At 33.4% G+C, this 17,727-nt stretch overlaps 2 protein-coding genes across 2 annotated transcripts; both read left to right on the top strand.

Moving 5' to 3' along the window:
• The first annotated feature begins 662 nt into the window (after positions 1-662).
• Positions 663-14,759, top strand: LOC123523251 (cartilage matrix protein-like). The gene is made up of 9 exons (XM_045300967.2): positions 663-1,155; positions 1,387-1,432; positions 1,679-2,079; positions 2,684-2,858; positions 3,445-4,029; positions 12,765-12,835; positions 13,064-13,109; positions 13,546-13,947; positions 14,620-14,759. Exons 1-9 carry the CDS (start codon positions 1,102-1,104, stop codon positions 14,622-14,624), a joined length of 1,785 nt encoding a protein of 594 aa, XP_045156902.2. The 5' UTR covers positions 663-1,101; the 3' UTR covers positions 14,625-14,759.
• Positions 14,760-15,023: 264 nt separating this feature from the next.
• LOC128558915 (matrilin-3-like) lies at positions 15,024-16,469 on the top strand. Its single transcript, XM_053549210.1, has 3 exons — positions 15,024-15,027; positions 15,489-16,073; positions 16,462-16,469. The coding sequence occupies exons 1-3, from the start codon at positions 15,024-15,026 to the stop codon at positions 16,467-16,469; spliced, it is 597 nt and encodes a 198-aa protein (XP_053405185.1).
• The last annotated feature ends 1,258 nt before the right edge of the window (positions 16,470-17,727 follow it).

Genomic DNA, 17,727 nt, shown 5'->3' with positions numbered 1-17,727 from the left:
GCGCAATGAGGTGGCATATTGACAGCCGTTCGTTTGCCTTAATAGTGCCCAGGTTAGTTCTTATCATTACCATTACTGATACTGTTTGGTTGACGAAATGGTATCTTGCCTATGATTTGAGGGTAGTGAGTAAAACAAATAAATACGAACTTTGTCAGCGCACAACAGAGGACATAGCAGTTTGTTAGGGGATGGCGTGGCTTATATAGGCCTTTAGTCGTACCTCGAAATATGATCATAATTTAAAGCATTTTATAGGGTACGATTAATTAAACCCATTCAGATATATATTCTGTACTCTGACGTCTAAAGGATAACTGTTGCAACGTCTAATCCTAATCAGGCAGTGGGAACCTATCATCCAAGTTTTGTAATGCCTGCCAAACATGCACAACCAATATCTTGGATATTAATAAATCTCCAGTTCAGATATTAATTTTGCGCATATCATATTAGTCACAACTGCTATATATATTGTAAATTGATGTAATTACAAATACAAACGAGATCTTTATAGCCGCTTTTTAGCAGGCATCAACGCCCTTGTCTTTGATGGTTTACCTCAGTTATGTATTTAAATTAATGATCAAATGATGCGCATTCCGCAGTTAAGAGACATTATTAGCAACAAAAAAAAAACGCCCGTTAAAATTTACTAAGATTGTCTGGGTCACGACACACTGACCAATATATTAGAAAATTGAAAATAAGTAGGATAACAATAGGGAGTGTAACTCAAGAGCATTTAAGATGATATTAATTATGACAATGTAAAACCGAGCCAACACCGAGTAGATACTTGAAACGTGCTTTAAATAACAAAATAATCTTAATAGTCTTAATCGTTGCTACACGAACCATCGAATATTTCCTTATATGCCGATATTCGACACTTTCCGTCAACACTCGTAAATAGTTGACATACCTTTTCTGCGATTTTTTTCACACGCTCCCATTCATGTTTCAACCGATATGCATATATAAACGAATCATTTCGTCCCCAATCATGCATAAGACAATTAACTGTCAACTGAAAATCTTAAAAACTACACATCGAAGCACCTTTTAGATTTTGTGGTATAAGGAATACGAGAAATAAAGATGGAAACTTTGAGGATGAACTTCAGAATATGCTCAGTTTTGTTGATATTCTTTGTAAGTTTTCATAATTTTCTCAAAAGTAAAACAACAAAACAGTGATCAGTTATTAGACGTGTTTTAAGTACTCAAATATAGGTATTTTATTCTAGGACTTGCTGAATATCTGCTAAATATTTTACAGAATATATCTGGTATCATGTTATGATGTTTTAATAAACATTTACTTATATATGTAGGTGAGTGTATCGCGAAATTAGTTTTGATATTCTTTTACTTTTTTGACAGGTGGCAAGCTATGAGACAGCCCCTTCTACTCTTATAGGAGGTGATGGTATGCTATTTCTAATACTTTTTTTTACTTTTGTCTAATGTTTTATTATTCATTTTCTGTGGTTTTTGTTTTATAGAAATGTCTTTATCAAATTGCACTTGGATGGTCATATATTTTGTTGTTTTTACCATAATGTACGCATTGATATACTTTTAACAAAAAAATAAACTTATATTCAAAATTGTGTACACGACTATAATGACAGTTCAGTTTAATTTGATTTGCATTACTCAACTTTTATTTCAGTATGTGGAGCGAAACCAGCAGAGATATTTTTCTTGCTTGACTCATCTTCAAGTATTTGGTCCGTAGACTTCAAGAAACAACTTAACTTTGTCAAAAAGGTCGTAAACACTTTTGAAATTGGTCCAAATAAAACGCGCATAGGTGTTGCCTCATTCTCGTACAGATATCGTGAGGACTTTGGACTAGATAGATACAATTCGAAGGAAGAGATCGAAGCAGCAGTCACGAGAATACCACAGTATTATGGTGGCACTCAAACTTACGATGCTCTCGATGGTATCAGAACCAAAGGTCTCAGCAACAAAAAAGTTCGACCTGGAATTGCAAGAATTCTGATTGTACTTACAGACGGAGAATCTTATAATCCAGAGAAAACTAAAGAGGCAGCAGCGAAAGTCAAGGTAAAATGCTCATTTCTTTTCAAATGTGTAGTGAATTGTTTTAAATGTCATGATGTTTAGAATATGTACAGACGAATCACATAATTCACACTTCATATCAATTTCTGGTAGTAATGTTTGTTTAATATGAGTATTTCATTGCTCTGGTTTAGTATTTTGTATTGTGTAGGATACTTTTAGTTTGTTTCTACGATCCATTGTCCTTAGCCATTTATTACAGACGTTTTACTTAATTTCGAGGTTTAACGACACTTTTTTATAATTTTTTTTCATGTGAAGATAAACGAAATTGATGAAGTTTAATTTTACTAACATAATCCCTGAATTTTATTGCAATGGAGATTGTTTTTATTTATTTTACTATTTGTGAAATACAATTTGTAAAAACACAAGTATTTTATTCAATGGTACAGTTCTATTCTACTACTTTTAATTAACTGATTAAATGGTTTAATGAACACCTACAGGTTACATAAAATAAAGCATAGATATTTTCTTGGAATGAACATTATATGCCTTTAAATAAGGTATTTTACATACGCAAATAGAAGTGGTAACTCTGTTTTTGTATCAAATGTTACATTTTTTATTTACATCTTGGCAGGATGATGGTATTGTTGTTTTCGCGGTCGGCATAGGATCACAGACAAATACAGATGAACTAGCTTCAATTGCTAGCACTCCTCAAAATCCTGAAGATAAATATTTGTTTGAAGTTGGAAATTATGACGAACTGGACGACACAGTGAAAGAAACTCTTACAACTAAAGCTTGCGAAGGTAAAGCTACAGTTTTAGGGTTAGATACAATATAGGCAAGACTTGACAACGTATTTGTGTGATATGCCCAATACTCCGATCTTAACATATATTTAGCCATCCAGCTGGCTTACGGAAGGTCGGTGGCTCTACCCAGGTGCCCGCTCGAGATAAAATAATGCACGGAGGAGCACCTGGGGTCTTCCTCCACCATCAAAGATGGAAAGTCGCCATATATCCTATAATTGTGTCGGTGCGACGTTAAACCCAACAAAACAAAACAAATAACATATATCTATGTTACGGACGAAACGTCGTTTCTATTTTTGTATAGTCTTGTAACGTCGGTAAGTAGGTTACTTAATGCCAGTATCAACGTGTTATATTAACAAGTTACTGGCAAGCTCCCTATGGTAGTGAACGAATAATACCAGATGTGTTCATTTAGTCTTATTATTACAAAGCACATGCCTATTGCCCGTGCTCGATCTATTAACCACATGACTTCCAGTTGTGTACTCTCTCTGTCTCTGCTTTCTAAATGAGCTTGTTGTCTTATTTGTCTTATTCCATGATTATAGTTCTATTTACATGTTTTATTTTTCAGTCGAAGTCCCACAAGATGATAATACCGGTCCGGAATGCGGTACAAAGAACATAGCAGACGTCATGTTTCTTGTTGATCCAGCGGAGATAGGCGCATTTCATACAAAGCAGATATATGGATTCATTGGAAACGTTGTTAGTGATTTCAATATGGGAGAAGACAATATCAAAGTTGGTCTAGAATCGCAAAACTGTGGTGCTGCCAATATTGCCTTAGGCCAATACAAGAATAGCCGAGAGTTAGCTAAGGCATTTAGAGCCACGAAATTGTCTGGATTATCCAATATGCTTAAACGTCTGCGCACGCATGCATTTATGGAAGAATATGGAGCAAGAAACATGGCAAGACATATGGCTGTCGTATTTGTAGATGATAGGTTATTTGATAGAAAAACAGTTTTAGATGAAGCCAGGAGAACAAAAAATTATGATGTTGAATTATTTGTTGTTGCAATCGGTGATAGCATTGTAGATGATGAGTTGAAGACATTGTGTAGCAGTCCTGTAGAGAGACACATCATCAGAGTACCATCATACGAAGCCCTAATGGGATCAAAACCAGAATTCATGAAGAAATTCTGCAAGGGTAAATGTTACTACCTTACGTAAAGTAAATCAATGCCAATGTTATTGTTTCATGTTACAATTGCTATGAAACGTTTTCTATCGAGCTTCAAACAATAACAGCTAAATGTAGCGTTCTAATAAACTTTGATAATGTGGCAGTTGAGTCCAGTAAGTCCAGGGGTGTTCAAAGTTAATCTGTCATAAAATTATCTTAGGTCTATATTGCAAAGTAATTATTAGTTACCTGTATTGGAAAATAAACAGTGTCGATTGTATTGAGGTAAACTGCCACATTATCCAATTTTATTAATAGGTAGAAATAATACGTTTTACGTTATTACATGGGTCAGCACAATAAACAGTTCTTGTGTTGCAAATTGCACTGTATATCAGGGGATAGATAGATAGATAGATAGATTGATACTTCATGTTTTCCAATGGGTCTTTTTACAGCTTTTATTAGATAAACTGTATTAACAAAACAATATTCAATGAATTAATCAATTAATTGGTAGTTATAAACCATAATATAACTAGTACCTGTTTTTTGATATTTCAGGTCTTTGATTCAGGAAATAAATGGAAAATCATAGTAGATATTATTTACAGAATCCAGGAGTGAAGTCTAGTCGACACATGTGATGGAGATTATCCAGACGGCACCGAGTAACGTATTGTGACTGTAATTTACACAGATCAATACGGCCTGTTTTAGGATAGATTGACGCTTTGTGATATCTTACATTTACATGGGACTATAGTATTTTAAATGTGCTCGTGTTGTATGTGTATTTGAGAATATTAGAAGGTTACTGTTATATTCAGATTATTAACTTGCGAATAATGTCGAGTTGTCATCAAATACATTATTTATTATTTGTAACTAAACTATTGTAATTTGATAATTGTCCGGAAGTTTTAACCTCTCTGAATGTACAGAATGGGACAACAACTTGTTAATTCCAATTTTTCGTTGACATTATACAGTTAAGAAAAGTCATTGACTATAAAAAGAACGTTAAAAAATGTCCTTGATTTAGATTTGTAGGTCTTGCACTATGTTGCAGATATTGACCTACTGATCTATTTGATAACATTTTTTACGGAACAAATTAACAAACATTGACCTGAAGACAAGTCTAAAGATGTAGTATTTCAAGACTGAGCTCTTACTCAACCAATCGAATGCGCAGTTTTGAGACTCATATTCAAACCCAGTTTCATAACCGATGTTCTTATAAATGAAACATTTTGAAGAATTTCTATTGTCAGTGACTATTATACATTCTTATATGCTTTTCTTTGTTAAAACACTCTTACGCTAGAATGACGTCACGTTAACGTGCGATGACGCCAATGTTTTTGTTGCGACCTAGAAAGAGCGCTACTATATTTTATCTACTGTTTTAGATTAAGGACATATTAGAATCGAAATAATTTATACCAAAACCGTATTTTAACACTATTTATACACTCGGGCGGTAATACTTCGTACAAATAATTTCACTCGGGCTGCGCCCTCGTGAAACTATTACGCCCGACGTATAACCGCCCATCGTGCATAAATAAGTGTTACAACACTTTTGTTATAAATTATTTCTTAATTAATTTCATAGCTTGTAGAAATCTTATGAATGTGTCGCTTTCATTAACATCTTCGTGAAGTTATTTATTTATTTATTTATTTATTTATTTTATATGTTTATTTATTGAAGTGGAATAAAACGTTCTTTTAAATTAGTGTTTGTTTTAGTGGCCTTTTAAAATACCTAGACCATGGCTTAAGTATATGGTTGCACTAAACTGGATATATAATATCATTGAAATATTTAAGTGGTAAGTGGTATTATGGCCTCGGTCTACCTTCTGGATGAAGTGAGTAAATTTGAAATGTATGTTATAGACACTGAAATTTAACTTCATAGCTGCTTAGTGACCACCGTATTTTAAACTTACATGAGGTGCCGGTAGTCAGACTGAAAATGCCGTTTGATGAGGTAATATCGTAGCTCTTCTGATTTGACTGATGGAACTCTTTCACTCCTGGGTATGGAAATAAACTGGCAAGGCTGATTTATTTTATGTTTTCCAGTGAAATAAAAATGATAATCCATAGTTTTGAAACAGTAGATTATCATTTTTATTTTTCACTGTTTTTGCTGAACTAGTTCCGGTCCTCCGTCGCGATTGAAGTCAAATTGTATACCGAGCGTTGTGAATACCGGGGACCATTTTGGCGATGACGTCGTTAAGATGACGTCATGCTCTCTGTTGATCTTTCCCGTGATTTTCGACATTTTATAAATTACGCAACAAAAGTAGAGTTTTACACATGAAATAAAAAGAAAATTTGTTTGTGTCAGTGAAATATCAATTTTATTTCACTCGTGAGCACCAAAAAAGTCATTTTCACTCGTGGCTACGCCACTCGTCAAAATATCACTTTTTTATGCTCACTTGTGAAATAAAATTGATATTTCACTGAAACAAACAAATATCCTCTATATATTCATCACTTACATCGCTTTCAAACAAAATAACAGTCTTATATAAAGAAAATGGTTCTAAGTTGTTAGTCTAAAAAAGTATTTCATTTTACTATGTATGGTCTTAGAACTGTATATTTCACTGGTGGCATGACTGTACACTTCTAGGGTTGACAATAAAAAGACAAGGTTGATATAATCATTACTTGACTTAACGAGTTTTAGCTACATTTAGTACTCATGACAAACTGAATTGTATGATTATGATAGAGTGAGCATATCTATCCACTTGTTACCAATTAATTCTAATGATAATAAAGACAACAGTTATGTACTGAACACATGCTAACACTCCGCTAACTCATTTGACATTACATTAAAGTTATTTGCAATATGGTTTAATTAGGTCTATCAGACATTAACTCTTAGTGACAGAATCACTTATTGCCCGTTTTATTGAAAATTGAGAACGTGCTTAACGTGCTCATTAGCATGGCTAGTACATATTTCATAGCAGCTACAGTGCAGGTATAACGTTGTTTGTCTCGACACAATAAAAGCTGTATAGTTGAATATTCAAGTGTTATATACATGTATCGCATAGCGACAAAAAAAATCTTACAACAATATATGTGACTTTCACGAAAGAAAATGCTAGTTGTTTTAATACCTTAATAAGATATTTTATGGAATTAAAATCCAGTATTTGACTGTACTTTTTTCGATGTATGCCAAATCAAATCATTCAATTTCTTTAAAATCTAAATTGTAGAAAAAATTCTATTCACGAAAGACCATATATTCTTTATTTGCCAGAGTTTCTTTGTCTATTCTGAAGTATTGAAACATCCGAGTTTGATAAAATTCTGCGTTGTAGCAATAAAAAAGAGAAAACAAGTACTGTCACTATTGGTGATAAATGCCCCCAGAGCAGGCCGAAGAATGCCACAGTTGTATGCGCAAAAAATCACATATCATTTTGTGACCTTGACCTTGACTTAAGAGGCCTCGGTCATAAGCGAGACACATCTTCTCAATATGGTTAACATTTGTGTCAATATTTTTTTCAAATTCCTTGATAAATGGCAGAGTTATGGACCAGATAAGAAACACCTTTGACTTCTTAGTGTTATCTTGACCTTGGAGCTAGGGGTCTGGGTCTTGCGCATGAACAGGAAACATTTATGCCAAACAATTTCAAAATCCCTTCATCAATGGCAGAGTTATGGACCGGACAAGAAACAGACCATGTTAACATTTGACCTCTAAGTGTGACCTTGACCTTGGAGCCAGGGCTCTGGGTCTTGCTCAAGACACGTCGTCTCATTATGAGGAAAAATTATGCCAAGTTGTTTCAAAATCCCTTCATGGATGGCAGAGTTATGGACCGGACACGAAACAGACCATGTTAACCTTTGACCTCTAAGTGTGACCTTGACCTTGGAGCTAAGGGTCTGGGTCTTGCGCATGACACGTCGTCTCATTATGGTGAACATTTGTTCTAAGTTAGTTCAAAATGCCTTTATGGATGGAAGAGTTACAGCCCAAGAATTTACCGGACGCACGCACGGACGGACGGACAGTGCGATTTTAATATGCCCACCTTCGGGGGCATAAAACATTTATCCGAACGTGCATAACTACCTTGACAATAGTTTACAAAGAAAATATATTGTCCCGTTTAAAACAAAGACAATGTATATATAATCATACCTTTTGAATGAACTTTCTAAAAATTTCAAATGTGCTTTGATTAGAGAAACGCCTAAATTTGAAAAGCATTTGTTAAGAGCCGAGACGTTTTCCCGCAAAATAATCAACTTCAAATTCATGCATGCATATTTTCAGCATAAGAAGTTATCCTTTATATATATAGAAGGATCTTATTATGAAACATTCATATGAACTTTTCACAGAATCTCCAAATATATACATTTTAAAGCGGTTAAGTGTATATGTACGTTTCAAATGAGATGACATGTAATAAATATTTTCTGATGAAATTCATTATATTTATATATATGAGCAATATATAATATTATAACATATAAAATGAAACGGCCAACAAGCAAGTTGAGATAGGGGTAACGCCTTTGAAAGATCTGTAACGTATATAAAGAAAAATCGGTGTTCTAACGCGTTCGGGGCATGACAATCTCACACGTATCCGCTAATCTCACCTCGCACAAGACTAGGCAAGTTGCATGACAACAATCCATCCCTCTATTATATATCTATTTTATACTTATTCGCTAAAGATGTTGGTAACACGAAGAGGTGATTGTAACAAATCTTTGAGAAAATTCCACTGATTTCAGGATAAAATATAATGGATTTGTGACGAGTTACTTTGATTCTTGCGAGGCAACTCTTCTGATTATGGTAAAATTGATTAATTATTTAAGCTTTTGATTCCTTGTTTTTTTAAAGGCGAGAGAGGACTATTTTTCCTATAAACACAGCCAGCTAGGTTCATGTATCAGCATTGATTATCAACCTGCCAACCGTTTTAGAAATGTTAATATTAGATGAAACTGCGTTTTATTTTACTGCATGTTAATGCTATGTTTTACCTGTAACAAGAAAATTTGTCTAGAAAGAACATAATAATATAATGTGCCCGAGAACAAATAACTAGGCCAATATGAAATCGCTTGATTAATGATAATATTATTATTCAACTTTCAACTCTTGGCGGTAACAGTATAAGAACTCTGTGAGTTACCTTATGACAGCTATGCACGTTCAGGTGAAAAATCGTGTCATTCTTTGACAAGTTGTTTACAGTTTAGACGTATTTTAGAAATCATGATCATTTTCGCCAGTAAAACAGAATGAGTTGTATGTAGGTACTTGAGAATAATTTTGAAAGATACTTTTAATGCGACAAAATCAAGAGTAACTAGAACATAGCTTATTTTTTGGAATTCCTTTTTATTTTCTTTAGCGAGTACCATACCATTTGAACTGTGATAAAAACTGCTTTAAAAGTCGTTTCCTTTTAGGCTGCAAGCAACGAGACACAAAATTATACACATATGTGTTGATCAAGATAATACAACCAATCAAGCACATATTATATAGTCCCATGCCTCGTTTAATTCTTATCCGAAATTGTTTGCAGTTCACAACTGACACTCTTGTTCGCCAATTTATTCATCCACTTTCCAGCACTTGAATCGCTATTTATCATTGCACAAATAGTCCACACTATCAAAATGTCTGTTAAAGATAAGTCTCATCCTTTTAATTAATCTGAGTTTCCATATTTTCTTATTATTTTCCTTGACAACTGCTAGAATTTCTGACAGGAAACACTTGCATTTTACACAATACCGAATAAGCGAAAGTACCGTTGTAATCTCCGAAGACGTACATCCCGCTCAGTCATACTTGGTTATTAAATGAACATGTTGGATGACTTTTTTTTATCAAAATGTGAAAAAAAAATGTAATCTATAACTCTGATGTAAAACAAAATGGCGTCATTTAAAAATCAAACGGAAGTGGCTTCTCCGTATTGGCCCTCTCTTTTGAACCAATCAAAATGCTTGAATTCCGTATTGGCCCTGTTTTTTCGTATTGGCCCTGTTTTTCTCATATTGGCTCAGTTATGTTTTGTATTAGCTCTGTCTGTTTCATATGATGTTTGCAATTGATCTAATACAGTGTGTAATATTGTAAAGTTGAAAAATAATATATAGTATTGATATTACAGCATCGTGAATAATTTCAAAATGTAACGGACTGTTGAGCAAAGTGGAACAGATTATTTTAATTTCCCGGATTTATGGCGATATATTTATATATATATGAATATATACAAACATACTCTAGTAATATTGTCGTCGTTTTTTTTTAAATGCATTGGATGCGTTTATTTATCAGACAGAGTCTTCACATTTGACTGTGCCCGCATTCTAATGACCAACAGTATGTCTTTCCACAATGTAAAGCTGAAATATCTCTATTCCAAAATTAGTGTACAAAACACTAAAAAGCGGATGTCGGACCTGTAAGAGCGCAACAGTTCTTCAGGTATACATGGTCGAAGAACGCCATCTAATTCAAAAGGTAAAAATGCACGTTGTGATCCAGCTAAAGTGTACATTTTTAAGAATTTGAAAACCTTCAGGAATGCACAATGAAAACCAGTAAGATTGACTGACGATCAAAAGTGTTCTAAACATCTGTTTGCCGCATAATGATTTTAGCTCTGAAATGGCTGGTAGAATCATAAAGAAATATTATATATCTAAACATTAAACACGATGTTATTCCAGTATCGTCATTAGTAAATATATGCCTGTTGAATTGGACGACTAACCATATTGTAGTTGAATTATGAGACTAGATAAACTTAACCCTATACAGGATAAACTGAAAGGGTGGTTTCCAAAGATTATACCCTATTTACGAAAATAAAACGCAAACATGATCGGGCTGCATAATTATAAACTTGTTTTGGAAGGTTACTTTGAAGTTCAAATACATGTATTTAGCAAATAATTTTGAAATTTGTTAACATTATTAAAATATACAATGTTTACGCTGTGTGTTTTACTCCAGAAAATGATAATTGGTACTTTGGACTATCTTTGTTTCATACAAATAAAATCTGCAAGAAGTTCCATTGGAAGCATAGAATGCAACCAAGCAACATAATTGCAGACTCGGTTTGATTGAGTCTGTTCACGAGAGGTAGTGGAAAGTACAACACCCCTCACGCCCCCTAGCACCGGCTTAAGCGGAACTCTATTACCCATGAACATTGAGTGAACTCCATGATCCCAAAGGACCAGAAATTATAACAACACTGAATCCAAAGTCTATCCGATTTATTGGCAGTTTGAAATCTGATCTGTTGGTATGGTAATAGACTAAATACGTACGAATGCGAAAGCAGAAAGAAAATAAATCATCTTAGACAGTCCTCATGTAAACATTTTTGCGAAGAGGAAATGGGCCATAATGCTATGGATCATAAAACACCTAAGTGATGGAAAAGCCCACTTGAGATCTAATAAAAATGTATAGATGCCGATAAAAAGGTAAAACGGGTGTGCAACTCGTGTCTCAAACCAAGACTATTCAAATTCATTTTTCAAGAACCACTTGACCAATGGTAAGTACATAGATCGGAGAACCATGCAGACATGAGCATATGCCACAAGCATGAGGGACACTCCTGTCAAACACTTATCTATGTCCAAAACTAAACTCCTTGATTTAAACCATTTTTTTTTCTTGACTTGAAATCGATTGTTCAAAGCTTGGAAGCTATTAATGTGTTATAGATTTGTGTAACTACAAACTGATATTTCAAATCTTAAAACTGATGTCGTTTGACCACAAACCTCTCAAGAACAGACTCAAGAAGACATAATGTTATTAAAGGAATGGTTTGCTTAAATAGACTTTACAAGGTATTGTTTATTTTATGCAACACGGTAATACATTATAAAGTATGATTAAACATGCTCATGCAGATACACAGATTTTACCCTGACATAGCTAGGCTAGCGGTTGCAACTCGTAATCTTCTGCAGCCAGTGTAAATCATATCATTTTCACTAACTTTTACTTTTCGCCTAAATGTACAATAGTTCCCATTTTCTCAGGCATTACTTTTACACTGTTTTGTTATATTTGCAATTTAAGTCAATAAAAAAAGTGTTTACAAATAAAACGACACCGCAACAGGCAGCTGCTGTCCTGCACAAACGCCCTGTCTGCGATTGTTTACCTCAAATATGTGTTTGAATAATTATATTTTTAAACAAACATGATTTTTTAATTGACTTCAGTTGACTGGGTCACGACATACTGACAAATATATTAGACAATTATAAAAATAGGGAAACAATAAGGAGTGTAACTCATGAGCAATGAATAATCGTTTAAATATAATTCTAAAGATGACAATGTTAGAAAACCGTGCCTGTACTAAATAGATACTTGAACATGATACTTGAATATGTGCTATAAATAACAAAAACGTCTTGACTATCTTAATCTACGCAATCAACAGGGCTACTCGTTTCATCGAACACTTCCTTATAAGTCGCATTTCGGCACTTTCCGCCAACACTCGTAAATATTTGAAATTCCAAAATTATGAATTTATTCCCACGCTCTTGATCCTATTCTATCCCCGGTGGATATAAAAATCGAAAAAAATGACACCAATCATACATTATTCAACTAACTGCCAGTTGAAAACCTTAAAAACTACAAATCAAGTAAGATTAAAATTTTGCGGTATCAGGAATACGAGAAAACAAGATGGAAATTGTACGCGTGAGCTACAGAATCTCCTCGCTTCTGTTGATATTATATGTAAGTTGAATTATATTCTCTATATTAAAAATATTAGAAATGATTCTTTAGCAAATGGTTACTATTTGCTATTCAAATATTGAAAGTTTAAATATTTGGGTTCGAATGTATTCTAGAACTGGCTAACTATCTGCTAAAAGTATTATGTTGAAGTTTATACTGTCTCATGTTTTTCTATGTATGGTCCTTTAGTTTTGTTACTAACTGTTTTATTTACTTATTTGACAGATGCCAAGGTATGAGACAGCCCCATCTAAACTTATCGGAGGCGATGGTATGCTATTTCTATCATTATCTGAATTGTATTACGATATTTCGATTATTATAAAAAAGGCGTTTAATCAAATTGTTCAGTTTCAGTTTTGTGATTGCATATGTCATGTTTTGTTATTTTCCTACATATCTGCGATGTGTCACATGTTTAATTGTAAAGCGCCTTTGAACGTATATTACATATGAAAAGGGCGCTCAACAAATCTGGTATAATAATAATTTCTGATTTTTACATAACGCATTTTCTTTTTCTTAAAAATAAGAACTTGTTAAATTGTACTACGGCGAACACACGTTTTTGGTCAATTCAAAAAGTGTACATTGATAATTGTTTAGAAAATATATACTACGATCATAAAGTAATGTTCAAAATGTTCTACAAGAATAAGATTATCGTAAAGTGTAATCTAATTCATATTATACAAAATTTATTACAGTATGTGGATCGAAGCCAGCTGAAATATTCTTCTTGCTTGACTCATCTTCAAGCATTTGGTCCGTAGACTTTAAGAAACAACTCAACTTTGTCAAAAAGGTCGTAAACACTTTTGAAATTGGTCCAAATAAAACGCGCATAGGTGTTGCCTCATTCTCGTACAGATATCGTGAGGACTTTGGACTAGATAGATACAATTCGAAGGAAGAGATCGAAGCAGCCGTCACGAGAATACCACAGTACTATGGTGGTACTCAAACTTACGATGCTCTCGATGGTATCAGAACCAAAGGTCTCAGTAAGGAAAAAGTTCGGCCTGGAATTGCAAGAATTTTGATTGTACTTACAGACGGAGAATCTTATAATCCAGAGAAAACTAAAGAGGTCAGCAGCGAAAGTCAAGGTAAAATTCTTCTCTTGTTTCAATAGTTCGTCTTGTTTATTGTTTTCAATATGTTTTCAGATTAATCGATTCATTTTCATTGCATATCAATGTCTGGTATTTAAACGTCGAAGAATCGTTTTTTCAAGTGCTACGTTTGTTTTTAACTTTTCAATATTCTGCAGCAAATTTCGACACAAGCTAGGTGCACTTAAATTTGCGTTGTGTATATTTGGTGCTTCATTATTTATGCAATATACATAATGACGTTCTTTTATGTATTTCGGACATTAATGTTTGCGTCAGTGATGACTAAATACTATACTAGTATTGATAGACAGATCGACCGTATCTCGTCAGGATATTACAATAAATTGACACAGAATATATTATCATACCTTCTGGTTTTAATTTTCAGATTTATGTCACTAAAATTTATTTCAGTGCTGACTGTTTTCTTTATTATTTTATCATCTTATAGCATGTATTTCCACGTTATACATATTGTATAAAGAACATGGATTTCCTTCTGTAGTTCAGTTTCATTTTGTTATCTTTAACTAAAAGAGGAAAAATGATTAAAGGATCATCCTAAAGATTTGATAAACATAATTCATAAAACGTTTATGCCTTTTATTTACTGATCAAAAGTTGTATCACTGAAAATTATATGGTTTATTCCCATCTTGACAGGATGATGGTATTGTTGTTTTTGCGGTCGGCATAGGCTCACAGACAAATACAGATGAACTAGCTTCAATTGCTAGCACTCCTCAAAACCCTGAAGATAAATATTTGTTTGAAGTTGGAAATTATGACGAACTGGACGACACTGTGAAAGAAAGTCTGTCAATTAAAGCTTGTGAAGGTAATGCTTCGACATTACTTTTAAATCCGCCATATCCGTTACAAGGATTATTTTATTTCTCCTTCAGTACAATTAAATACGATTAAAAGTAAACATCCTTTCAAATAACTCTGAGGGTGATAAAAGGAACATTTTACATTTTTGAAGTACCTAGGTTAGTTTTTATGTTATCGACAAGAATGATTTTTATGCGATATTTACCATTTTAAATTATTGAATTTCATTGTAAATGGGTTGTTATAAACCGTTCGCAATATTATAGTAAGCATTAAAACATTTTGTCCATTCAAACGATTTTAAAAAAAACTTTTTGTTTTCGAAATATTGATTTTGTCCGATTCTTAAACGAGCTAAAATCAGCTCCTTCAAATACCTTTAGAATGATCTACAGTTTATATCAGGATCTAGCCAATGAAGCCGCAATTCATGATTAAACCCGATTACTGACAGTATGGTTGTTTGGTATGGAAAAATATATACGTGCTGTAACATACATTGCTTTTTAACAAAGCTTCATTTCGGTTTGTTTTGGATAAAACGCAGTTTTTAACTCTTTTATAGTGTCGTCACGTCTGTCATGAAGGATAGTCTCTCTGTCTCTGCATTTATAATCAAGCTGGTCTAATAAAACGCTAGTCTTATTCCAAAATTAAAGCGATTGAAAATCATATGCTTTTCGTTTTCTTTATTTCAGTCGAAGTTCTGCAAGATGCTAATACCGGCCCAGAATGTGGTGCAAAGAACATAGCAGATGTCATGTTTCTTGTTGATCCAGCGGAGATAGGCGCATTTCATACAAAGCAGATATATGACTTCATTGGAAATGTTGTAAATGATTTCAATATGGGAGAAGACAATATCAATGTTGGTCTAGAATCGCAAAACTGTGGGGCTGCCAATATTGCCTTAGGCCAATATAAGAATAGCCGAGAGTTAGCTAAGGCATTTAGAGCCACAAAATTGTCTGGATTATCCAATATGCTTAAACGTCTGCGCACGCATTCGTTTAAAGAAAAATATGGGGCAAGAAACATGGCAAGAAATATGGCTGTCGTATTTGTAGATGATAGATTATTTGATAGAAAAACAGTTTTAGATGAAGCCAGGAGAACAAAAAATTATGATGTTGAATTATTTGTTGTTGCAATTGGCGATAGCATTGTAGACGATGAGTTGAAAGCATTGTGTAGCAGTCCTGTAGAGAGACATATCATCAGAGTACCATCATATGAAGCCCTTATGGGATCAAAACCAGAATTCATGAAGAAATTCTGCCATGGTAAATGTTACTATCTTACGTATATAAAATTAGTGTATATATTGTTTTATGGTACAATTGTTATTATATATTGCTATGAAACTGTTTCTATAAAGCTTCAAACACTATCCGCGAAATGCAGCTTCGTTAGGAATAATGAGTATGGGTTAGCAAAAAGGAACTTTTTGTTTTACTAGTATGTTGTACATTAATACCGGGGAAAGAAAATCTGTATAAGATACATACATATTATAGTATATCTAATATTTACTCTTTTTGTTTTCATAAAGATTCTTCACATTTTAGCAAATTCTTACTAGCACTTCGAGGCTCATTGAATCATAATCACCAAAACGCACAGACATCTATGAGCAATACTATAACCATACCATTTTCTTATATATTTCAGGTCTTTGATTCAGGAAATAAGTGGAAACATCATAGTAAACATTTTATAGATTAAAGGAGTGAAGTCTAGTCGACACATCTTGATGCCAAATGGAGAATACTCGGCATTACGTAACATATAGCCACTTAAATTGACAGTGTGTGATATCTTGGTACTTCTATAGGACAACAGTTCATTAAATACGTTCGTGATATATGAGATTACAGCTTTTTCTTTCATGTTACTGACTATAGGATAATGTCCAATTATCATCAAATACAGTGTTTGTGATTTGAAACAACAAAATTATTTGAATTTGTCCGGAAACCCTATCCACTCAGAATGTACTAAATGGAGCAAAATTCTATTTCTGTAACATTTGTTTGACATAATAATATATCTTTGCACTCAGTTACTAGTTCAAGAAACAAGTGCTGAAGATTGTCTTCTATTTACATCTAAATTGCAGAGTAGTTTGAAGATCTGTTCCATTCAAAACATTTTATGGTCCGAGTTAAAATATGTATTCCAATTCGTATCTCAGAATGCAGTTTTTCCATTTGTTAAATTTAAGTGTAACGGAGTTTTAAGACTTTTATCCAAAAATTATACCAATGTTTTTAGAAATGAAGTATTTTGAAGGATCTCAATGCATCGATGACTGTTACACATTAACTGTACTTTATTTCATTTATAATGTGTCGCTTTTATTTATTGATGAAGTTATTTATTTATTTTTTATCAAAGTTGAATAAAGTGTTCTTATAAGATAGTGTTTGTTTTAATATTCATTTTAAAAGTGATATAATGGCTTCAGCTATTATCTCCGTCAAATATTTACTGGTATAATTGCGACTGCATTGCATTCCATCTAAAATGGTAATAATCGATATCAAGTGGTAAGTGACATGTTCGTAATATGGCCCGAGTATACGAATATAATAAGTAAATGTATTTTAGGCGTTTACACTGAATTGCTTATTTGTGAGGATTATAGAGAAAAATCTTCATCGAAGGAGTGATATTGTCCTGAAATTGCCTAATATAAAAACTAATCGGTATCGAATGTCAACCACAATGGGAATGACGATCAATTCATTCTGATCAACACAAGTTTGCGGTTATAAAAAATTACTCTGATTAACGTTGATTACGTCTAGTCCCATGTTATCAAAATCTGCTACATGTCAATCATTTGTTAAAAATAGAAATGTGCTTCACTAGGGGCCAAATTGAGGAACCAATTTGATCCTTTTTTGTCTCTATATTTAGTCTCTTCATTTAGTA

Source organism: Mercenaria mercenaria, chromosome 8, assembly GCF_021730395.1.
Source record: "Mercenaria mercenaria strain notata chromosome 8, MADL_Memer_1, whole genome shotgun sequence".
Taxonomy (NCBI): domain Eukaryota; kingdom Metazoa; phylum Mollusca; class Bivalvia; order Venerida; family Veneridae; genus Mercenaria; species Mercenaria mercenaria.
The sequence above is the reverse complement of the archived record's forward strand: the minus strand, read 5'-3'. Positions and strand labels throughout refer to the sequence as shown.